The sequence below is a fragment of the Arachis stenosperma genome, chromosome 4 (genome assembly GCF_014773155.1).
Source record: "Arachis stenosperma cultivar V10309 chromosome 4, arast.V10309.gnm1.PFL2, whole genome shotgun sequence".
NCBI lineage: Eukaryota > Viridiplantae > Streptophyta > Magnoliopsida > Fabales > Fabaceae > Arachis > Arachis stenosperma.
In genome coordinates, this window is record NC_080380.1 from 13,044,115 (window position 1) to 13,069,166 (window position 25,052).

Genomic DNA, 25,052 nt, shown 5'->3' on the forward strand with positions numbered 1-25,052 from the left:
CCCCCCATCTCCGCTTAACTTCTGTTGTCGCACTCACACAGTAGCTATGCTTCGAGCTCCTCCATGCGAAGAAGGAAGAACGATGAGGCAAGTGTCTTGTGAAATACCCCAGATAGAGATGACACTATTGTCCTGGCCGAAGACGACGAATTCGAATTGAAGCTACCTAATGGGGTGGTGTGAGCCAATTCGAGAAGCCAGATTTATTATTACTGCTTGTCTTGTTCTCTTCTGGTTCTACCTAACCCCACTTTTTCATCCATATATCCACTTCCCATTGATAAATCAAGAGAAGAGAGGGACAACTTCCCAATTGATGAAACATAATTTTTGTTGTTGGCATCATTAATTTCACGATCCATTGCTGTGTTTGACCAAGCATCCATGAAAACCTTTGGTTTATCAGATTGGAAAATTTTCATAAGAATCAGAACAGGGTTAATGGAAGTTTGAGAGACGCTTGTTGTGTTGTTGATCTAAGCACATTCCAAATTCCAGAACGGACACACTAACGATGCTCTTGATTACTCTAATGGTTGCAGATGATATAGTGATCTTTTTTGTCTTCGTGATGGTAAGTCATGGGTTAGGAAAACAGAGAGTGAGAGTGAGAGTGAAGAAGAATCTCAGACTGTTCTAAGGGTAAAACAATGTCATTTAGTAAGCTGTGCTATCACTTCACGTTTTCAGGTTAGCAAACTGTTACGGTAGTGTCAAGAAACTAATGGAAGGATGAACGTGACCAAGTTGGTTATCTTTTGGAGATGAATTCGATTAATTTATTCTTTCGGGGACGAAATGGAAATAGAGGTATCTTTCAGGGACTGTTTTAACTATTAACTCAATATAAATTATATTAATTTATGTGTATAAATTTTAATAAATATAAGTATAAATTATGTATTTTATGTGTAAAATTAAAATTTTTGTAAATATAAATACAAATTATTACTAACTAAATATTAGTATAATATAATATTTTTTGTTTTCAACGGTATTTTTTAGCTCGGTAGGTTAAGAACTAATCCATCACAGTACTGAGATCTATTTAAGAGTTTACCAGTAATTAATAAATTGAGATTTAAATTCAGACAGTTATTTAAGCGAACTAGTAAATTAATCACTAGACCAATTTAGTTTAATTATATAATATAATATTTATTGATCCTATAATACTACTAAATTATATATAAAACCATAAATTAATAAGTTTTAAGAATGTGGTAGAATTATTTATAATAATATATTTATTATATTTTAACACTAATAAATAAATAAATAAATAACAACTTATGGCTTCCACCTGCAAATTTTGATAAAAAAAATGTTCGAATTAAATTAGCCCACGTTTGTTCGAATTAAATTAGCCCACGTTTCTTGAATACTTTTTTGTGTACCATATTTTCAGCACATGTATACTAAATGTTGAAAGTTGCAAGTTAAGTTGCTGGGTTCGTCTTGATTCGAATTTAACTTTATATAATAATTTTACCAAAAAAAAAAAACTTTATATAATAATTGGATCTAGTTTTAAAATTCTTATTCGATTTTAAACCCAATAAAATTATACTATTTTTAAGTCATACTAAAACTGAATTTTAATGGAGATGAACTCCAGATCTTAATAAATTTTATGTCAAAAAATTATAATGTATTTATTTATAAAAACAAAATTTGTTACAGAAAAGTTGATAATCATACTTAAATTAGTCCATAAATTCTAATTTTATATTTTTTTAATCTATTTCTTAATTCAGTAAATGTGATAAAAAATAAAATAATAAATTTATAATTAATATAACATAATATTAAAATTAATTTAAAAAATATATATCTTTTTTAGTTTTTTTAAAATACACATAAGTCAGATGAAATTGAATTTATCTTAATATAAATTCGACTCTAAATAATGACCGAGATTATTTTTAAAATTCTTACACAATCTTAAATCTAATAAAATCATATCAAATTAACCCCAAATATTCAGGTCCGAATCAGATTTTCGAATCAAATTGAATCATGTACACCCGTATGCAACCATAGATGAGTAAAGAAGATCTTTTTAACAACGGATCCATTTTATAAGGTGATGATTCACCTTGGCTGTTATCAATGTTCTTTACACACGACACGACAACAGCATTTAAGAATAGAATAATATCATACATTTAAATTTTATAAATTAAATTTAATTAAATTAAATAATAAAATTTAAAATAATACTAATTAAATTTAATCAAATTAAATAATAAAATTTAAAATAATATTAATCATAACTAATTTTTATTATATTAAATTAATTTAATTAAATTTAATTAACAAAAAAAATTTAGATATATAACTTTATTTTTAATAATAAACAGTATGATAGTAAGATAAGAAAAAATTTGACAGTATCTAACATATTAGTGTCTAAATTATTTAAAAAATAAGAGAAGTCACGGTGAATCCTATTTTTTATTTATGTATAAAATAATTAAAAAATTAAGTACCATAACAAACAGCTAAGATAAAATGAAAAACGTTTAAGTGTACTATAAAATGAGGTATTTTAATAAATTTAGCCATTAATTTCAAGAGTAAATTATCAAAAATGTCTAATAATTTTATCGCTAAAAAATGCATTTGAATTTTGTTATCGACAAAAATACCATCAAATAATTTAAAAGCGTGACAAAAATATTCACCATTAAATATATATTTCTCAAAAAATATTTTAAAGATTGAATTTTAATGCGATTTTTTGCAAGTATAATTAAAAAGATAAGATATTATTATTGTTAAAAATTGGTGATTTCTCGCTAAGTATATATTTTTTGTGATTTTTAAAATGTATTGTTGGTTTTTGACCTAAAAAATCACAAAAAAATATATGCTTAGCGAAAACACCAAATTTTAAGAATAAAAATATCTCATTTTTTTAATCATACTTACAAAAAATTGCATCAAAATTTAATCTCTAAAATATTTTTTAAAAATACATATTTAATATTAGATTTTTTTGTCGCGTTTTAAAATTATTTAAAAGTATTTTTGTCGATAACAAAATTCGAATATATTTTTGTCAATAACAAATTAAAATTATTCAAGTATATTTTGTGTGGTTTATCACAAATTTCAATCATAAAATTAATTTATAATCGAGGTAGATGGTTAATACTTAAATTAAAATTATTAAATCACATGATTTCATGCTCCACTTGAAATATATCTAATAAGATATATTGCTGAGTATTTTTTAAAAATATTTTAAATTATATATTTTATAAATATTTTTTTATTATTTTTATGATTTGAATATAAATTTTTTTAGTTAAATTATGAGTCATTTTCTATTTTAAATTTTTAATTAATTTATTTTGACAAACCATTTTCTACTTGATTTGTACATCTAGCCTTCAATAAGGGAAAATTTGTCGGTGCTTTTAAATTTGATGTCCAATTTACCGAACTTGTTTCTTATAATAATTATTAAATATTAATTTTATTTTTTTAATAGATTAAGCAACTATATATAGACACCATAATAAGTACTTGATAATAATTGTCGTGCCAAATAAGAACGAAGAGAAGAAAAATGGAACTGCTCACAGCAACTATTTTATTGCTTCTTTCATCATCACTTCCGTTTTCTTTTTCTTCTGCTCACAAAACTTTCATTCACTGCCTTGTAAACCATTCTTCTTCTTTTTCGTCTTCTTCTCACCCCATAACAGAATCAATCTTCACACCGAACAATCCATCATTCTCTTATGTGTTGCAATCGAACATTAGGAACCTTCGTTTCAACACCTCCACGATAAGGAAACCATTCCTTATAATCACTGCATTGCATGCATCTCACGTGCAAGCAGCCGTTGTTTGCGCTCAGAGGCACCAGATGCTTATGAAGATTCGTAGCGGCGGCCATGATTATGAAGGAGTGTCTTACGTGGCAGAGAGCCCATTCTTCATTCTTGACATGTTCAACCTCAGATCCATTCACGTTGATATTGAAACTGAAACAGCTTGGGTCCAATCTGGTGCAACACTTGGTGAACTCTACTACACAATTGGTGAGAAACAATTATGCAATTTATTTTACTTTTCAAATAATTAACTAAGTATTAAACTATTTATGTGTATATACAGATGTTTTTGAGGCCATTTGTTAAAAATAAAAATAAAATTTAACACTGGAAAAATAGACTTGGACATTGTCTACTATTAAGCCTAAGAAAACTCTCAATCGAGAGGGTTGTGTTAGATATTAAAATAACAAATTCTAGAGGTCTAACAAATTTATAAATCAAAAGTATTTATATATTAGTTTTCACAATAAAATCATTATAATGTTACTCATAAAAATAGTAAATTACATGTGCGTGCAACATGCTTTGTTTATATAATAATGATAACATTTATTCAATATACTTTTGTAATAAAATAGTAAATCATTACTCTTTTGTCACTTTCATGAATAACAGCGTCAAAATTTATTAATGTAATAGTATACGCATAGTAATTTTAATTAAAAATTAATATGATAACAACGTCAATATAACATTATTCAATATACTTTTGTCATTATAATGTTACTCATAAAAATAGTAAATTACATGTGCGTGGAAGATGCTTTGGTTATATAATAATAAATAACATTATTCAATACACTTTTGTCATTATAATGTTACTCATAAAAATAGTAAATTACATGTGCGTGCAAGATGCTTTGGTTATATAATAATAATAACATTATTCAATATACTTTTGTGATATTTTCTTACCGATATCTATTAATAAATGATCAAATTAATCTCGAAAAGATTTATCATTTTTTAAATTAGTTTTTGAAAATTTTTTTAAATTAAATTTGTTTCTCAAAAATTTTAAGTTAGTTTTATTAGTTTTTTTGTATTAACAGCATTAAAATTTGTTGATGTAACACGTTAAATGATACCATAATATACGCATAGTAGTCCTAATTAGCGGCTAACATAATAAGTTTATGAAAGGGTAAACCACAAAAAATGTACTCGAATAATTTTTTTGTTGATAAAAATGCACTTGAATTTTGTTATCAATAAAAAAGGCCCTCAAATAATTTTAAAAATGTGACGAAAATGCCCAATATTAAATATGTATTCTCAAAAAATATTTTAGAAATTAAATTTTGATGTGATTTTTTTGTAAGTATAATTAGACAAATAAAATATTTTTATTCTTAAAGTTTGGAGATTTTTTGCTAAATATATATTTTGTGATTTTTTGTCAACAACTAATAATATTTTTAAAAAATAAAATAAAAATATAGAGATCAAAATTTTTTTTGTATGTATTTTTAAATAGTTATGTAAATATTTCTATAAAATTTTGGATTAAATGTATAAATAGTTTGTTAAATATAAAAGTCGTTTGTCACTTACAAAAATAATATTTTTTGGGCATTTTTGTCACGCTATTAAATTACTTGAGGGTATTTTTGTCGACATTAAAATTTGGGTGTATTTTTGCCCGTGATAAAATTATTCGAGTGTATTTTTGGTAGTTTATTCTTTGTGAAATTAGATCAAATCAACTCCAAATTAAGGGACTTTAATATCTCAAGCTAAGTTCTACCCTCAATTAGGTTTTGATTTGATCTAATTTCATAAACTTATCATAATAATAGTTAATTAAGACTCTTATATATGTGTTGTAGTATTACTTACTGTACCACATTAACAAATGTTGGTTCCGTCAACAAAAAAAATAACAAAAGGACTGTTTCGGTGGGTAACCGGAAATTAATTGAACGGACGGCGTTGGCTGGCCCAAACGTGTGAAGGAGGAAGTTTCCACCAGAGAATGCAACTCGGGAGACTCCGTCCGACTTGTGTTCGCGAGTGAATGGGGGGTGGTACCTGCAAAGACACTCCGATGCCAAAGTTAGCAAGGGTGTGAGCAGGTCTAGAGAGTATTGGGCTTAGAGATACCTAAGGAGTGTCAGTGTACTTATAGTGGTGAGCCAATAACCACCGTTGGAGTAGTGCCGTATCTTTAGGATGTTAACCGTCCCATTATCTTAGGGAGGTTAAGATATGGCTTTATGAAGCGGTTAGAGAGATTTTAGGGGCGGTTACTCATTTGAATGAGTGCTTATCTGCCAGCTAATCTCATGTCCGACTTCTTCAGAGCAAGTCGTGGTGAACACCGACTTCTTATGTGAAGGTCGGTGCTTAGCAAGGCTTAATCTATTGGATTAGGCCTTTTAGTTGGACCTGGGCCCTGAACATTGGGCCAGGGTATGAACAGTGCCCCTACTTGAGCCCAAGATCTTTTTAAGGCTTGGGTTCAAGTATTTAACTTGGGTTCGTAGCCGACTTTCACGGGTTTTGAAACCGACGTGATTTTCGCGACCTTTTGTTTCTGACGGTTACGTCAATTCAAGCGTCGTGTCCATTGGGGAAGCGTCTAGGGATTGAGGGCTTTGGTAACGGTGCAATCTCATTAATGACCGCTCCGCTTTTATCATTATGCCCCTTAGTATGTTTATAAATACTTTCCCTCTCTTTCTTTTTTCCGTTTCTGCAATCTTTCGAACTTCTTCTCTCCTTGTTCGTGCTGTATTCTTGTGCTTGAAGATTTCTGCTTTTCCCAACCTTCATTTCTCAGATAAAGGTTAGTGTTCACTTCATGTCATGCCTTACGTTTGCATGCTTTTGGTTTTTGTGGGTGGATAGGTTGGTCTGTAGATTTTTGGTTTCGCATCTCTCCCCTTTAGGGACCGTGTTTTTTTATTTTCTTTTTTTTTTCTTTTTGTAGGTTTCTGTCACCTTTCATTATATAAAGAAAAATGGCCTCTGTAGATGTTCTTTCTCAGTGGGTTGATGTCACTATCCTTGGGGAGGAGCCGTTGGTTGATGCGGAGTTTATTACTCACCTTCGCACCCATCACCGGCTCTGTACTTCGGATGAGGATGAGCCTAAATATGAGTTGCTTGTTCCCGGTTCAGAGGACCGAGTCTGTCATGGGAGAGCCAACGAAACGGCTCCCCATTTCTTCTTTATGTATGAGTGCATGATCACCCGTCTGGGCGTCTTTCTGCCCTTTTCATATTTTGAGATGTCGGTTTTGCAGCATTGTCGGGTTGCCCCTACCCAGCTTCACCCCAACTCCTGGGGTTTCTTGAAAATTTATCAATTTATTAGCCATGCTCTGGATTTCCCGACTTCTCTGAAAATCTTTTTTCATCTTTTTCATATGACCAAGCCTTTTAGTGGGCTGAATAATAAACAACAATGGGTTTCCTTCCGAGCCATACAAGGTCGGAGGATTTTTACCCTTTTTGATGAATCTTTTCATGACTTTAAAAATTTCTTTTTCAAAGTGCAAGCTGTAGAGGGTCATCACCCCTTTTTTCTGGATGATAATTCTTTTCCTTGCTTTCCTTTATACTGGCTGGAGGCCTCCCCTTGTGAGAAATACGGTCTGGATGACCTGGATGAGGTAGAGGCTGCCGTCGTGGGGTTCCTCCGAGAAGTGTGGGGGAGGGCCCCATATTTGGATACTAAAAAATTTCTCCAAGGGTCTCCGACCTTTGTCCAATCACAGCTAGGTAGTTTTTTCTGGTCTGCTAAATTTCTGACTTGTTGACTGATCATTCCGACTTGTTTGATTCTTTAACTATTGTTTTCTTTTTTCAGAAATGGCAAAGACAAACGCTCAAGAATCTTTTCAGAGGGTCCAGGAGGCTAAAGCTAAGTCTCGCGCTCAGTCTGGTGGCGCCAGGGTTATCTCTCCTCCTCCTCCACCTCGCAATATTGGGACTCTTTCCAAGCCTATTGTAATTTCTTCTTCAGCTCCCTCTCAGTCGCTCCCCGTCGTCCGACCTTCCCCTGATCCAAAGAAGCGCAAGACTTTAGAGTCTGGTGCTTCTGAGGTTAAGGCGGATGCCATTGAGTTTGTCCGAAAGAATATCTATCCCAATGTTCGTATAGGCATGGATGATATGTCTGTTCGGGGTCATCTTATCACCATGGTCGAGGAGAGTCTCAAGGCGGCGGGGGTTTGCGGTAAGCTCTTGGATATCTTTGAGAAGGCTCCCCTCAGCTCTTTAGGGACGACCTCGAAGGTCGAGGAGCTAGAGGGGAGGCTTCGCTCATATCAGGAGCATGAGGGAGAGTTGAAGAAAGAAATTGCCAAGCTGAGGGAGGAGAGAGATACCTTTCGGGAGAAGGGGAAGGCTTTGCAGGCCCAGTACAACATGGAGGTGGAGCTGAGGAAAACGGCGCAGGCCAGTTATCAAAGCTTATTCAAGGACCTTGTGTCTGTGAAGAACGATCTGCTGAACTCTCAGAAGGCATATGATGAGTTGGAGGACTCAATTGCTGATGGCGCCGAGGAGTCTTGGAGGATTTTCTTGGAGCAAGTCAGGGTCATTGCTCCTGACTTGGATCTTTCTCCTTTACATCCTGACAAAGTTGTTATTGATGGTGCCATCGTGGATCCTCCTGCCCCCGTAGTTGTTTCCGAGTCAGAATTGAAGACTCGTGGGCAGAGGATTATTGAGTCCCCTCCACGATCTAAGGACGCTCCGAGTTCTTCAGATGTTCCTCCGATCCCTTCATCTCCCATGGATGCTTCTGGTGCTCCTCCCGATTCTGGTGGTGGTGACCCGTCTGCTGTGAAAAAATGATCTTTGGCTATTTGGGGGTCCGGCCTGTGGGCCCCCCATTTTTAAACTCTTTATTTATTTTGTTCTTGGTTGTGTAGTTTGAACAATTTCTTTTGGCCTTTCAAGGCCGTTAACAAAATATTTTGGCGAGTGCCCTTTTTGAATAAGGGTTTAGATTAACAAAATAAATACCCTTTTTTGGATAAGGGTTTAAGTTACCTTGTGCGTGTATGCTTTTCTAATTTTCTGAATTCCCCTTGACTTTTTCTTGAAAACCTTTCTTTTTGGCTTGTTTGTTTTTCGGAGCTTTTTGTTTAAGGATTTTCGGATCATCCTTTAAACTTCTTCCTAGGTTTTTCTATCTCTTTTTGTTTTCCCTCATACTCAACTTTTGTTTTAGCGAGTTCCTGTGACTTAGGTTATTTTTGCGATGCATTTTTCTTCTACTCGGTTCTACACTCCGATTTATGGATCGTAGTGTTCCCGAGCTTTCCTACTCGGAATATTGTTCCGACTTAAGAGTCGGATTTGTTTCCGAGTTTTTACGATCGACTCATATAACCTCTTTACACCGACTTGTACCTCGTCGTTTTATCCTGACGACCATCTAGGTTGGTTCATGGGATTTTTACGCTTTGTCGAGCTTAAGTCGGCGCGTTTCGTAGAAAGACTTAGAAAAATAAAGAAGGATATTATAAGAGATATTATGAATGAAAAAGATCTTTATTACTTGGGGAGGTACCTTCTTTTGCTACTAAGGGTCTTGATAGCCTATTTTCCCTTAGTCTCTACTATGATGCCTCGTTAAAAACCCTTCTCCAGAAAAAACCCTTTTGGGAAAAAATCATGAAGTTGGGAAAAGAGTACATCAGGGAGTAGAGTTCGCTTTTAACTGTAGTACCTTTTCATATTACAAGCATGCCACGACCTTGGTAGCTCAGTGCCGTTCAGGTCGGTTACTTTATAATAACCTTTTCCTAAAACTTCATTGACTTTGTATGGTCCTTTCCAATTTGCGGCGAGCTTTCCTTCTCCCGATTTGTTGACTCCAATGTCATTTCTGATTAAGACCAAATCATCTGTAGCAAATGTTCTTCGAATGACTTTTTTGTTGTACCTTGTAGTCATTCTTTGCTTCAGCGCAGCTTCTCTTATCTGGGCATCTTCTCGGACTTCGGGGAGCAAGTCGAGCTCTTCTTTGTGTCCCTGTACATTTCCGACCTCGTCATGGAGAATTACCCTTGGGCTTTGCTCATTGATTTCTATTGGAATCATGGCTTCCACGCCGTAGACTAGTCGGAAAGGTGTTTCTCCCGTGGCGGATTGGGGTGTTGTCCTGTAGGCCCATAGCACTTGAGGGAGCTCTTCAGCCCAAGCTCCTTTTGCTTCTTGCAATCTCTTCTTTAGTCCTGCCAGTATGACTTTGTTAGCTGCCTCAGCTTGCCCATTGGCTTGTGGGTGCTCTACTGAGGTAAACTGATGCTTGATTTTCATACTGGCTACTAAGCTTCTGAAGGTAGCATCGGTGAATTGGGTTCCATTATCCGTGGTGATGGAGTAAGGTATCCCATATCTTGTGATGATATTTTTGTAGAGGAATTTCCGACTTCTTTGAGCGGTGATGGTGGCCAGCGGTTCTGCTTCTATCCATTTCGTGAAGTAATCTATTCCCACGATCAAGTATTTGACTTGTCCTGGTGCTTGGGGAAAAGGACCTAACAAATCCATTCCCCATTTTGCAAAGGGCCATGGAGAAGTGATACTAATGAGCTCTTCTGGTGGAGCCACGTGGAAATTTGCATGCCTCTGACACGGTTGACATTTTTTCACAAATTCTGTGGCATCTTTCTGCAAGGTCGGCCAGTAGAATCCAGCTCGGATTACCTTTCTGGCTAGTGACCTTGCTCCGAGATGATTTTCGCAGATCCCGCTATGTACTTCCTCCAACACCTCAGTGGTTCTTGAGGTCGGTACGCATTTTAACAATGGTGTCGATATCCCTCTTCGGTAAAGGACATTTCTCACCAAGGTGTAATGCTGTGCTTCCCTTCGGATTTTTTTGGCTTCTTTTTCCTCCTTAGGGAGGATGTCGAATTTCAAGTATTCGACTAAGGGATTCATCCATCCGAGGTTTAAACCGACTACTTCAAGTACCTCTTGCTTATCTTTTATTACTGAGGGTTCCTGGAGGGTTTCTTGGATCAGGCTTCTATTGTTCCCTCTTGGTTTGGTACTTGCTAACTTGGATAGGGCATCTGCTCTACTGTTTAGATCCCGAGTTATGTGTTTGACCTCGGTTTCTGCAAAGCGTCTAAGGTGTTCCAAAGTTTTTTCCAAGTACCTCTTCATGTTTGGGTCCTTTGCCTGATACTCTCCACTTATTTGGGAGGTCACCACTTGCGAGTCGCTGTATATCATCACCTTTGTAGCACCGACTTCTTCTGCTAATTTTAACCCAGCAATCAAGGCTTCATATTCTGCCTGATTATATGAGGCTGGGAATTCAAATTTTAGAGAAACCTCAATCTGGGTTCCTCTTTCATCTACCAATATTATGCCTGCGCCGCTTCCCGTTTTGTTGGAGGATCCGTCTACATAGAGTTTCCATGTAGTCGGCTTTTCCTCTTGGTCTCCTGCGTATTCTGCTACGAAGTCGGCGAGGCATTGAGCTTTAATTGCTGTCCGAGTTTCATATTTTAGATCGAATTCGGAGAGCTCTATTGCCCATTGAACCATTCTCCCTGCAACATCCGTTTTTTGGAGGATTTGCTTTATGGGTTGGTTTGTGCGGACTCTTATTGTATGAGCCTGAAAGTAAGGTCGTAGCCTTCGTGAGGCTATCACTAAGGAGTAGGCAAACTTTTCAAGTTTGTGGTACCTTAGTTCAGGGCCTTGTAAGACCTTACTGATAAAGTAGACTGGGTGCTGTCCGACCTCGTCTTCTTTTATCAGGGCTGACGAGACAGTCCTGTTTGCTACGGATAAGTACAAAACGAGGTCTTTCCCTGGTACTGGTCGGGTTAAGATAGGAGGTTGGCTTAAAAATTTTTTGAACTCCTGGAATGCCTCCTCGCATTCAGGAGTCCATTCGAACTGGCATCCCTTTCTTAATAAGGAGAATAATGGAAGGGATTTTAGTGCCGATCCTGCCAAGAACCTGGAGAGGGCTGCAAGTCGGCCATTGAGCTGCTGGACTTCTCTCAAACAAGTCGGACTTTTCATTTCTAGGATAGCTCTGCATTTATCGGGATTGGCCTCAATCCCTCTTTGCGTTAGCATAAATCCTAGAAATTTTCCTGCCTCCACCGCGAAGGCGCATTTTGCCGGATTTAGTCTCATCCCATGCAGCATTATGGTGTCAAAGACTTGTGAGAGGTCGGATAAGAGGTCGACTTCTTTCTTGGTTTTTACTAGCATGTCGTCGACGTATACTTCCATCAGGGTCCCCAGGTGAGAGGAAAACACTTTATTCATCAACCTTTGATATGTGGCTCCTGCATTCTTTAATCCGAATGGCATGACCACGTAGCAATAGTTAGCTCGGGGCGTGATGAATGATGCTTTCTCCTGGTCGGGTTCATACATCGGGATTTGATTATATCCCGAGTAGGCGTCCATGAATGACAAGTATTGGTACCCCGAGCTGGAGTCCACTAGGGTATCAATACTTGGTAGGGGATAAGGGTCCTTAGGACATGCCTTATTTAGGTCGGTATAGTCGACGCACATTCTCCATTTACCATTCTGTTTTTTGACTAGCACTACATTGGCTAGCCATGTTGGGTACTTGACCTCTCTAATAAAGCCGGCTTCCAGGAGCGCCTGTACTTGCTCTTCTACTATTAGGGCTCGTTCTGGGCCGAGCTTACGTCTTCTTTGCTGTACAGGTCGGGATCCTGGATAAACCGAGAGTTTGTGGGACATGAGCTCGGGGTCAATCCCGGGCATGTCGGAGGCCTTCCAAGCGAAGAGGTCGGAGTTATCTCTTAGAAGCTTAGTCAACCCTCGTTTTAGAGTTTCCCCTAGGTTGGCTCCTATATGAGTGTTTTTCCCTTCCTCTTCACCAACCTGTATCTCCTCGGTTTTTCCTCCCGGTTGTGGTCGCAGCTCTTCTCTGGCCTTTGCCCCGCCGAGCTCTACTGTGTTAACTTCTCTGCCTCTTCCCCTTAGGTTTAGGCTTTCATTGTAGCACTTCCTTGCTAGCTTTTGATCTCCCCTTACCGTTGCTATTCCCGCTGAGGTCGGGAATTTCATGCAGAGGTGAGGGGTAGATACCACTGCTCCGAGCCGATTTAGGGTAGTTCTGCCGATTAAGGCATTGTATGCTGACCCCACATCGATGACTATGAAGTCTATACTCAGAGTTTTTGATTTTTCCCCTTTTCCAAAAGTAGTGTGAAGGGGTAAAAATCCCAGTGGTTTTATCGGCGTGTCCCCTAATCCATATAGGGTGTCGGGGTAGGCTCTTAATTCTTTCTCATCTAACCCTAGCTTGTCGAAAGCAGGCTTGAAGAGAATGTCCGCCGAGCTTCCCTGGTCTACTAGGGTTCTGTGGAGATGGGCATTTGCTAGGATCATAGTTATTACCACTGGATCATCGTGTCCAGGGATTATTCCTTGCCCATCTTCTTTTGTGAATGAAATGGTGGGAAGGTCGGGTGACTCTTCCCCGACCTGGTAGACTCTTTTGAGATGTCTTTTGCGAGAAGATTTGGTGAGTCTCCCTCCCGCAAATCCTCCTGAGATCATATGGATATGTCTCTCTGGGGTCTGCGGTGGTGGGTCTCTTCTATCCATATCATCTCGCTTTCTCTTTCCATGACCGTCCGACCTTTCTATGAGATATCTATCAAGCCGACCTTCTCTAGCCAGCTTTTCTATCACATTCTTGAGGTCGTAACAGTCGTTAGTGGAGTGACCATATATTTTATGGTACTCGCAGTAGTCGCTGCGGCTCCCCCCTTTTTTATTTTTAATGGATCTAGGGGGTGGCAGCCTTTCAGTGTTGCAAATCTCTCTGTATACATCCACTATAGAAACTTTCAGGGGAGTATAAGAGTGATATTTTCTTGGCCTTTCGAGACTGAGCTCTTCTCTTTTCTTGGTTTCCCTTTCTCTCTCTTTTGCTGAGGGAGGGGGCCCAGGTCGTCCGCTCAGGTCTCTTAACTTGGCATTTTCTTCCATATTGATGTACTTTTCAGCTCTCTCTTGTACATCACTTAGAGAAACGGGGTGCCTTTTAGATATGGACTGTGAGAAGGGACCTTCTCTGAGCCCATTGACTAGCCCCATTATGACTGCCTCTGTGGGCAAGTTTTGGATCTCCAAACATGCTTTGTTGAACCTTTCCATATAGGCTCGCAAAGACTCTCCGATCTCCTGTTTTATTCCCAGGAGGCTCGGCGCATGTTTTACCTTGTCTTTCTGAATTGAGAACCTCATCAAAAATTTCCTTGAGAGGTCTTCAAAGCTGGTGATCGATCTTGGGGGAAGGCTGTCGAACCACTTCATCGTTGCTTTTGATAAAGTGGTCGGGAAGGCCTTGCATCGCGTAGCGTCGGAAGCATCAGCTAGGTACATCCGACTTTTGAAGTTGCTTAGGTGATGCTTTGGATCCGTGGTTCCGTCGTAGAGGTCCATATCCGGGCTTTTGAAGTTTCTCGGAACTTTTGCCCTCATTATGTCCTCGCTGAAAGGATCCTCTTCACCCAAGAGCGACTCTTCTTGTTCGTCGCGGGAGTTGTGATTCTTGAGGGAGGATTCCAGCTTTGAGAGTTTTCTTTCTAACTCTTTTCGCCGTTCCATCTCCTCTTTTAGGTGCCTCTCCATTTCCTTTTGTCGCTCCCGCTCTTGTTCTAATTGCTTCAGGCGGCTGTGGACTAACCCCATTAGTTCAGTTATGTGGGATGGTCCGCCTTTTTCTGATTCTCGCTCGTCTGAGGGGTTTGCCTTCGGGTTTTTTACCCCGGAGGTGCCCTCTCTCTGCTGATCGTTAACCTCTTGGTGGAGGGTTAAGTCCATATTGTTATTACCTGCGTCTAGATTCTCTTGTTCGGAATCTGTTTCCGCATGGCCTTCTTCGTGGGATCTGTCCGCCATCAATGGATGATCTCTCGGGTCTCCAGCAACGGCGCCAATGTTACGGTGGGTAACCGGAGATTAATTGAACGGACGGCGTTGGCTGGCCCAAACGTGTGAAGGAGGAAGTTTCCACCAGAGAATGCAACTCGGGAGACTCCGTCCGACTTGTGTTCGCGAGTGAATGGGGGGTGGTACCTGCAAAGACACTCCGATGCCAAAGTTAGCAAGGGTGTGAGCAGGTCTAGAGAGTATTGGGCTTAGAGATACCTGAGGAGTGTCAGTGTACTTATAGTAGTGAGCCAATAACCACCGTTGGAGTAGTGCCGTATCTTTAGGATGTTAACCGTCCCATTATCTTAGGGAGGTTAAGATATGGCTTTATGAAGCGGTTAGAGAGATTTTAGGGGCGGTTACTCATTTGAATGAGTGCTTATCTGCCAGCTAATCTCATGTCCGACTTCTTCAGAGCAAGTCGTGGTGAACACCGACTTCTTATGTGAAGGTCGGTGCTTAGCAAGGCTTAATCTATTGGATTAGGCCTTTTAGTTGGACCTGGGCCCTGAACATTGGGCCAGGGTATGAACAAGGACTAAAGCAAATATTTAAAATCTGTAAATGATGAATTTGATTAAAAAAAATTTTGAGAACTAATTTAAAGAACGAAGGACGAATTTAACAATTTTCTCAATATCTTATTTTTTTTTCTTTTAATATACAATTATCATTATTTATTTGCCATAGAGAAACCACATTAATTTTTTTCAATATATATTGTCTGTACTCTATACTCTATACTAATATTTTACGAGTTAATACTCAAAATAACTCCTGCAATTTGACTCCGATTCAATTTAGCACTTAAGGTTTCAATTAATTCTAATTGTACCTTGAAATTTTGACTCACGTCTCAATTTGACCCTTTCGTCGTTTTCCATCACCGGAGAGCTAACCTGACAAATTTAGTTGACACTTGGCACTATCAGAACGACGTGGTTTAACTCTTGGCACCCAAATTATTTAGAAACGACATCGTTTGACATGAGAAAGGGGTTAATGCAAAAATCTAAATGTTAACTACTTGAAAATGAAACCCCCAACTAACCCTCCTTCTTCCTCTTCCTCCCCTCGTATACGTACCCTCAGAGAAGAATCATTGGTGTCACTATAACTAAAGTTTGAAACTTTTCTTACTTGTTTTGCCCCCATTGTAAAGACTAATTGCCTTCTCATCTCTTTAAAAACAGGTTAGTAACAAAATTGTTGCTCTCAACATACGATGCTCTGTTTTTTGTAAAATGTTGTATAAAGTTTGTTCATTTTTTTCGCTCTATTTCATCAATGAAACTTTGGGAGACTTTGCTTGATTACGGTTGTTGATGGTGGTAGAGTTTTTGTATGCTAAGGTTTAATTTTTTATATGTATATAGTGGTGAACATCTAAATTCTATAATTTTTTGTAACGCAATTATTGATTCTTCATATTCCATTTTAAAATGACAAGCTTACTCTTTCGTATCCTATTTTAATTGAGAATTGATTCTATTATTTGTTGTAAAATATTAGCTTTTAATTTGACATTTTAGCTGTGTAGCTCTGGTTAGTTTGTTTATTTGTAATTGATTTTTCATTGAAAAACTATGTAATTTTAATGGTAGAGTCATGCTGTGTGTCATTCAATACGTTCTTGTTACTTTTTGATCATTTTAAATTTAATAGACACAATAATCTATGTGGTGAAATTTATGAGATGTGGTATAGAACAATCGAACAATTTTTGTATATCTTTAAAAAATTGCATTGATCTTTGAAATTGCATTGATCTATGAAAATTAGGGGTGGCAATGGGTAGGGTAGGGTAGGGTTTGAACTCAACCCTAACCCTACCCGCGGGTTGAGTTTTTAACCAACACTCAACCCTACCCTACCCGCAGGTTGAGAAATACCCAACCCTAACCCTACCCGCAGTCAACCCGCGGGTATCCGACCTTACCCGTGGGTTGACAAAAAAAAAACATTATAATGACACAAGCATTTTATAAATAACACAAGTATCTCATACACAACATAATCATCAAATAACACAAGTTACCCCATGAGCATTCAAATAACACAAGTATTCAAATAACACAAATTGAGAAATACGTTTTATAAAAATAAATGAGTAAAATTTACAAATTTATAAATTTGGTTTAGTGGCTAGAAACTTTTTGCACATGCGAAAAGTCTGAGATTGAGAGACAGAGACTAAGAGACAAAAATTGAAATAAATCTCAGTATTCTGTTTGGTCCAAAATGGAAAATAGAAATTGAAACAAGAATGAAATTCTAATTTAATTTACACAAAGGATAAAATTGGAATTAATTAATTGAAATGAGGGTATTTTAGATATAAAATGTTATTAAAGTTTCAGTCTCCATCTCTAAAAATTTTAGTCTCCTGTGTTCCTACTTTTTTGAGGTATTGAAATACTGAAATTTTGGAGACAGAGATAGAAATTTTAGTACCAGTCTCTGAACCAACAAATATGATACTAAGTCTCAGTCACTGTCTCAGTACCTCAAAACAAACGCTACCGTAGTGATTGGTTTCTAATATTTGATGAATTGTTGACTAGTTTGTAACTGTTTATCATACACGGTTAAATATTTTTTGGATCCAATTGATTGATATTATTTAGTTATCTTCGAGAGACTCTTGCGATTTGGAAAAATTGGGGCTGCTAGATTTTATTTGAAATTTTTAGGGATTAAATTTATGCCTTCAAACATTTTGCCACGTCATCTAACTGCTTTGCTGCTAGGTGTCAACTAAAATTGCCAGGTCAGCTTTCCGGTGACGGAAAACGACAGAAAAGCTAACTTGAGGCACGATTCAAAATTTTAGGGTATAATTAGAATCAATTGAGATTTTGGGGGCTAAATTGAATCGGAGGTCAAATTTTAGGGGCCATTTTGAGTATTAAGTCAATATTTTACTTACTTTCTTTTTAGAAAAAATTAAATTGTGGTTATTTATGTACCATAAGTTGTGAGATATTTTATACGGATGCAACACTTACAGGCGAGAAAAGTAAAACCCATGGCTTTCCAGCTGGAGTTTGTCCCACTGTTGGCGTTGGAGGACACTTAGGTGGGGGAGGCTATGGCAACATGTTGAGAAAGTTTGGTCTTGCTGTGGACCATGTTATTGATGCACAAGTAGTTGATGTTCAAGGTACTCTTGTCCTTTCAAATGTCAATAGCTTTACTAAACCAAGTAAAAGTTGTCTTACACTTATAAAATATATGTAGATTTTATTCATGATATATTGATATGTATAAAATTTGTAATGTTGTATTTAGCTTTATTCTAATTTATCACTTAATCTACTAATTTGAATCTAAATGCAGGTAGATTGCTTGATAGAGAATCCATGGGTGAAGATCTCTTTTGGGCTATTAGAGGTGGTGGTGGTGCTAGCTTTTGTGTTGTCATTGCCTACAAAATCAAGCTTGTTAGAGTTCCAGAAATAGTGACGGTTTTTCATGTTAAAAAAACACTAGAGCAAAATGCCACAGATATAATTTATACATGGCAACATGTTGCACCAAACATTGACAATAACCTCTTCATTAGGCTTATCATGGATGTTGTAAATAGCACACAAAATGTAACAAAGACAGTGAGGGCTAACTTCTTGTCCTTATTCCTTGGTGATTCCAAAAGCCTTGTCTCTCTTATGAATGTGAATTTCCCTCAATTGGGTTTGAAGCAACAAGATTGCATTGAAACAACTTGGCTTCAATCCACAGTGATTTATTGGAGTGATATCAACCCTTCAACTCCTCTTGAGGTTTTGCTTCATAGAGACCTTCCATCTGATTACTTTAAAATGAAATCAGATTATGTAAACAAACCAATTTCCAAAGTGGGTTTAGAAGGGATTTGGAAGAAGATGATTGAATTGAAGGATACTAAACTATATTTCACTCCTTATGGTGGAAGAATGAATGAGATTCCATCAAATGCAACACCTTTTCCTTATAGGGGTGGGACCCTGTGGATGGTTGAATACATAGCAAATTGGTTTGAGCCAGGGAAGGATGTTGCTGATTACTACATGAATTTGGCAAGGAAACTTCATAAGCATATGACTCCTTTTGTGTCCATGAATCCAAGAGGGGCTTACTACAATTACAAGGATTTTGATTTGGGCATTAACCATTATGGTAAGAGGAGCTATGTTGAAGGCAGGGTTTATGGTTATCAGTATTTCAATGATAATTTTAATAGGTTGGTTCAAATTAAGACCATGGTTGATCCTGCCAACTTCTTTAGGAACGAACAGAGCATCCCTGTTGTCCCATATGAGATGATTTTGGATAATGGTGGTTACTCAAGAATAATGATCAATTAATTTGTAGTTTTTTAATTGGTTTGTTTGGGGGAAAGATTGTGGAAATATAAGATTGGCTCTTGCCATAAAGTGCCAAAAAACTAATGTAAATAATTGATTGGTTCAAAGCATTTCAAATGTTTCAATGTTTCGGGTGTTATATGAATCCACGTGATAAACGTTCATAGCTTATCAAATAATCTCAAAACTTCGATATAAGATTTATTACAACCTAAAGTACAAAACAAAATGGAACCAATCTTTTCTCCAAAACCAATGCTATGGTTTCTTTCTACTCTTGTGCTCCATTCATCACTTCCTTGCTCTTCTGCTACATATTCAGCATCAGAGTTCAACACTACTTTCATTCACTGCCTTATAAACACTACTTCTGATTCTTCTTCTTCTCACCCCATAACAGAATCAATCTTCACACCAAACAATGCTTCGTTCTCTTCAGTGTTGCAATCCTACATTAGAAACCTTCGTTTCAACACCTCCACAACAAAGAAACCACTCCTTATAATCACTGCTTTGCATGTATCCCATGTACGAGCATCCATCCTTTGTGCTCAGAAACACAACATGCTGATGAAGATTCGTAGCGGAGGCCATGATTACGAGGGTGTTTCTTATGTGACTCATAACCATGTTCCATTCTTCATCTTGGACATGTTCAATCTGAGATCCATTGAGATTGACATAGAAACTGAAACAGCTTGGGTCCAGGTTGGTGCAACACTTGGTGAGCTCTACTATAATATTGCTCATGAGAGTAAAATTCATGGCTTCCCAGCAGGGGTGGGTCCCAACGTTGGTGTTGGAGGACACCTAAGTGGTGGTGGCTATGGCAATATGATGAGAAAATATGGCCTTTCAGTGGACAATGTTCTTGATGCACAAATACTTGATGTTCAAGGTACTCATGAAAATTAAACTCTAAATAATTTTGTTAGTTTAAACTTTAAATAAAGTAAATAGTATATATTTAAAAAACCACATAGATTTATATACTGTCTGAAAAATTCTTGATGCAGGTAGATTGCTTGATAGAGATTCCATGGGTGAAGATCTCTTTTGGGCTATTAGAGGTGGTGGTGGTGCTAGCTTTGGTGTTGTCCTTTCCTACAAAATCAAGCTTGTTAGAGTTCCGGAGACAGTTACCGTTTTCCAAGTTCCAAGGACCTTGGAGCAAAATGCAACAGAACTAGTTTATAATTGGCAATATTTTGCACCAAATACTGATCCTAATCTTTTCATTAGGCTGATTTTGGAAGTTGAAAATGGTGCTGAAACTTTGACAAAGACAATAAGGGCTACCTTTGTAGCAATGTTCCTTGGTGACTCAAAAAGCCTTGTGTCTCTCATGAATGAGACATTTCCTCAAATGGGTTTAAGGCAACAAGATTGTATTGAAACATCATGGCTCAAATCTGTGTTGTTTTGGGACAACATGGACATTTCCACAACTCCAGTTGAGATCTTGCTTGAAAGAACTCCACAGTATACACTCAAACACCTCAAGAGGAAATCTGATTATGTTCGAAAACCGATTTCGAAAGCGGGTTGGGAAGGGATTTGGAAGAAGATGATTGAGTTGGAGAATGGTGCAATGTACTTCAACCCTTATGGTGGAAGAATGGCTGAGATCCCTTCAAATGCAACACCTATACCTCATAGAGCTGGGAATCTTTGGAAGATTCAGTACCATGCAAATTGGAATCAAAAAGGAAAAGAGGTTGAAGATCAGTACATAAACATGATTAGGGAACTTCATAGGTACATGGCTGCTTTTGTGTCCAAGAATCCTAGACAAGCTTATTTCAATTACAAGGATCTTGATTTGGGTATAAACTACCATGGTAAAAACAGTTACTATCAAGGTAGGGTTTATGGTTATGAGTATTTTAAGGATAATTTCAATAGGTTGGTTCAAATTAAGACTAAGGTTGATCCCAACAATTTCTTTAGGAATGAACAGAGCGTCCCTGTGATCAGTTACATGGGAAGTGTTAGAATGGAGAGTGAAAAATCATTACCTTATACTTTGTTATTTTTGTTAGTATTAAGCTTGGTTTTTGAAAGTAAGAATTATATATTTAGATCCATTTCTTGTTGTCTGAATTCATTAGTCAAGTTCTGTACCAAAAATAATTAATCCATTGGTTGTGTGATGTGAAATTGAGTATGAATTTATGATTGTGGGGCACATTCGTTTTATGTACATCAATATTGAGTTGAAAAAAAGAAACATTTGAGTTGTCTTGGTGTGACCTTAAGGTTACCGGTCAAGTCGAAATCAATTATTGATATAATTATTAACTATTGTTTATCTAACACTTTCCAATTATTATTTAAAAAAGTCGAGAGGACAGAAATTTGAAAACATTTCAAGTGTACCGGAAAGCACTGGTGCACCAGTTGTTTTAACCGTTGATTTTAATTAATATATATTATATATATTTTTTATAATTCAGATTGACGGTTAAAACAACTGGTGCATCGATACTCTCGGTGCACTTGAAATGTTTCTCAAAAATTTATTAAATTCTGACCAGGATGTAACTAGTAAAAAAAGTGAATAATTCTACATTATTTGATGAAAATTCACATCATTAAAAACATCATTAATAACTACTTAATAGTTACAAATAACAAAATTTGATGACCTCTTAACACTTTTCTTATTATTTATCTGTTTAAGTTACTTATGTTACATTTTTTGAGTGCCATTTTTTAATGCGAAATGCTTATACACCAATTGCCCTTTTAATATTGGGATGAAAAAGTGTTTCTCTTATTTATTTTTGTGTATGTGGTGATGTGTTTTTACCTTTTAACCAATGATAACATAGTTATTTACCTTTTACTCGTTGTAAGTATAACATTCACACTGTCGGCTTAATAGTTAAATTAATTTCGGAAAGATAAAATATTTTTTAAATTTATTCTTAAATTTTTTTTTAATTCAATTGATCCTTCAAAGACAGTAAATTAATCATATTTATCGTTCAGATGTAACACCCTCACTACCAGAATGTCACGTTTCCGGCTGCGCCATTCTGATAGCAAAAAGTATTACGACTACTTTACATACTAAACATTAAAATAGGAGCCTGTGACTTCACATCGTATCGCTGATTTCTTTGAAAACCGAAAATAAATTTTTTATCTTAAAAATAAACAAGCAAACATAGATTCATATATAAGACTTCTTACATAATATATTTTAATATAATATATATAAATCATACAACTCTTATCCCTCTTGCAAAAATTGTAATAACAAAGACGAGGGAAGAAAATAATCTAATTAATACAACATATAGAACTAAACGGAGTTTAACTCTTCTTAATGCTTTTTCATCCGATTCCTGAAAAGGTAAAGCTGTAGGGGGTGAGAACCTAACCACACGGTCTCACTACGAAGTTTCAAAGTTGTCATAAGAAGATATTTCAATAAGAAAACTGCTTTCAAATTCAGTGATTATCTTTGCCTTATGAATCCTTTTAAAATCCAATAGCTAATCGTTCAAACCTTTTCAAAGAAACAATGTTCAATATTTTCAGAAATTCAAGGTCTTTCTTTTCTCATAAACAAATCTCAATCAGAAACCAACCACGCAATCAAACCACACAATCATTAATTTAGCACCAAAGTCCATTCTCAAATGTAGCACGTCAGGACAAACACAGGCAAGACAGACAAGTAAAACACAAGTAGGAAGCAGAGTTCAAGTAGCAGTTAGGAACAGTTTAGCAATTAAGCAAACCAAAACAAGTTCAAACCCAAGCAAAGCATACAAATGCATATGATGCATGCCTGTCCTATGGCTGATGAGGCTCATCTGTCGGTTATCCAGCCAACCCGACAAGTCTGAATTGTCCTTAGACTGTCCCCCGACGTGCATCCCCAAGAGTCTATGCATAGCTTTTTCTCAAATAATCAATATTGCTCAATGGGGGTAATATTCTCGGGAATTTATATAGTGCCCGATCACACTTACGTCGTAGGGTCAACAGAGTATCGAGTTTTCAACCTGGTACACATGGTGGCAAGCCACGGTACTTAATCCAGGGAACCTCGTATCTCAGATATTTCAAATTCATAAGCCACATATCTCAACATTCTCAACATCATAATCATTCATCAATCCAAACCTCATTTCCAAATTCATTCAAAAACTATATTTCAAAGAAAATCCTCATCAATCCTCTTTCCATTCCGTTCATTAACAATCTCAATTCCAAAACATAATTCTTTCTTTGATAAATAGATTATTCTTAAAACATATAATGTTTAAAAACAAATATTTAGTTAATTACATCAAATAAAACTTCCAATTTTATAAAATTTCGACAACATCTCCTTTAAAACTCGGACTTTGCCACCCTGTTCGGGTCCCATCCAAACATTTCTCAAACCTTTTCCAAACCTCAATCATTTTCCAAGATTCAGCTAGTTCCAATATCAAACTATTTTCAAATCGAATCAGTGCCCATAATAAATCTCTTTTTAAAATCAAACCAGCTCAAATACTAAATCATTTATAAAGTCACTAACACAAAATTAAATCATTTCCAAAGTTAATCCAGTTTCATATTCCAAATCATTCCCAGAGCCAATTCCTTTACATTATCAAAAATAGCTTCAAAACCAAGAAAAGCCATTTTCATAATAATCAACTAAATAACCTTTCAAACTAATTTCTTTTCAGCAATCACAAACTACTCAAGCAATCAAGCAATCAGTCATTCAGTCCAGCAAACAACCACATTTAGAAGACAATCATAATCACAAACATATGTTCTCTCACATTAATATCTAGTTATCACAACTCTGTAATATAAATTATATTTTAAGAAAAACCCCTACCTCATTTACGACTTAGCTACGCGATAAACTGAGTTTTTCTCTCGGCCCACAACGCGGCAGTCTCATCCTCAACTCTAAACTACTTTTGCAGCAACCACAGCTGCTTTAATCGTAATAAGAAATAACCGAAACTCAATCATATAGCAAATAGTATCGCAAAACCTCAGCCACATATAACATAACAGCAATTAAAAGAGTTTCAGAACAAGAGCGACTTACTGTGCCAACAAGAACTAAGTACAGCACAGCCACAGCTCCAGCGGTTAACTCCGGCAAGCTCCAACAGCGGCGACTTCAACCAGCAGCGAAAAAACTCAAACATATATGACTTAAGCGACGACTCTTACGGTAACAAGGATTTCAATGGACAAGAATCTGAAACAAGGCTAAAACTTACCAAGAAAATGGCGGCTCCGACACTCGGGAGAACAAAACCCAACATAAACGAACCAGAGCCGGAACCCAAACTGGAGTGGGATGGGGTTTGGCAGCTGCAGGGGCGTCCTCTGGCGGCTGCAGCCGCGGTTTTCCAGCGCCAGCAGCGGCGGCGAGGAGCTCCGGCAACGCAGCAGCCGCGCGAGCAGAACGACGGCGAGCCCATCAACACGGCGGCGATGGCAGCTCCGCGGTGGTTTCCTTCGCTCGCGTTCTCCTGTTCGCGACTTAAACGGCGGCGGATCTAAAGATGATAACACGCGGTGGTTGCAGCGGCGTGTAGTTCTGGCGGCGATAGAGGCCCGAATGGCGGCGACGGGCTTCATCACCGACAGCGGCAGCGACTGGCGCAAGGATGGCGGCGCTACGACGACGACGTGAACGCGGACCGCAGTGGCAGCGGCTTCTTCCTCTCAACTCACCTTTCTTCCTCTTCTCCCTCTCCGCTTCTCTTTCTCTCGCCACTCGCTTTCCCTTTCTTCCTTTCTCAGTTCCCCACTTCTCGAGCTCCCCGCTGCCTTCCTTATTTCTCTTTCTTTCCTTATTTCCCCTTTCTTCCGTAGGTTAGGTTTAAGAAACAAGAAAGAAAGTGAATAACCGTAGGGTTAAGTTTGGGGGGTTCGGGTTTGATTTAATTAAAGTTAGGAT

The 25,052-nt window shown here is 37.1% G+C and overlaps 3 protein-coding genes across 3 annotated transcripts; 2 read left to right on the plus strand and 1 right to left on the minus strand.

Annotated features, from left to right (window-relative positions):
• The first annotated feature begins 3,577 nt into the window (after positions 1 to 3,577).
• Positions 3,578 to 19,188, plus strand: LOC130974383 (berberine bridge enzyme-like 8). Its single transcript, XM_057899250.1, has 3 exons — positions 3,578 to 4,055; positions 17,779 to 17,931; positions 18,108 to 19,188. Exons 1-3 carry the CDS (start codon positions 3,578 to 3,580, stop codon positions 19,112 to 19,114), a joined length of 1,638 nt encoding a protein of 545 aa, XP_057755233.1. The 3' UTR covers positions 19,115 to 19,188.
• A 150-nt stretch (positions 19,189 to 19,338) lies between these two features.
• LOC130974382 (berberine bridge enzyme-like 8) lies at positions 19,339 to 21,294 on the plus strand. The gene is made up of 2 exons (XM_057899248.1): positions 19,339 to 20,012; positions 20,131 to 21,294. Exons 1-2 carry the CDS (start codon positions 19,343 to 19,345, stop codon positions 21,249 to 21,251), a joined length of 1,791 nt encoding a protein of 596 aa, XP_057755231.1. The 5' UTR covers positions 19,339 to 19,342; the 3' UTR covers positions 21,252 to 21,294.
• Positions 21,295 to 22,291: 997 nt separating this feature from the next.
• On the minus strand, positions 22,292 to 25,013 carry LOC130976830 (uncharacterized). The gene is made up of 3 exons (XM_057901761.1): positions 24,367 to 25,013; positions 24,189 to 24,261; positions 22,292 to 22,467 (listed from the first exon to the last, which is right to left on the minus strand). Exons 1-2 carry the CDS (start codon positions 24,728 to 24,730, stop codon positions 24,233 to 24,235), a joined length of 393 nt encoding a protein of 130 aa, XP_057757744.1. The 5' UTR covers positions 24,731 to 25,013; the 3' UTR covers positions 22,292 to 22,467; positions 24,189 to 24,232.
• Between the last annotated feature and the right edge of the window lie 39 nt (positions 25,014 to 25,052).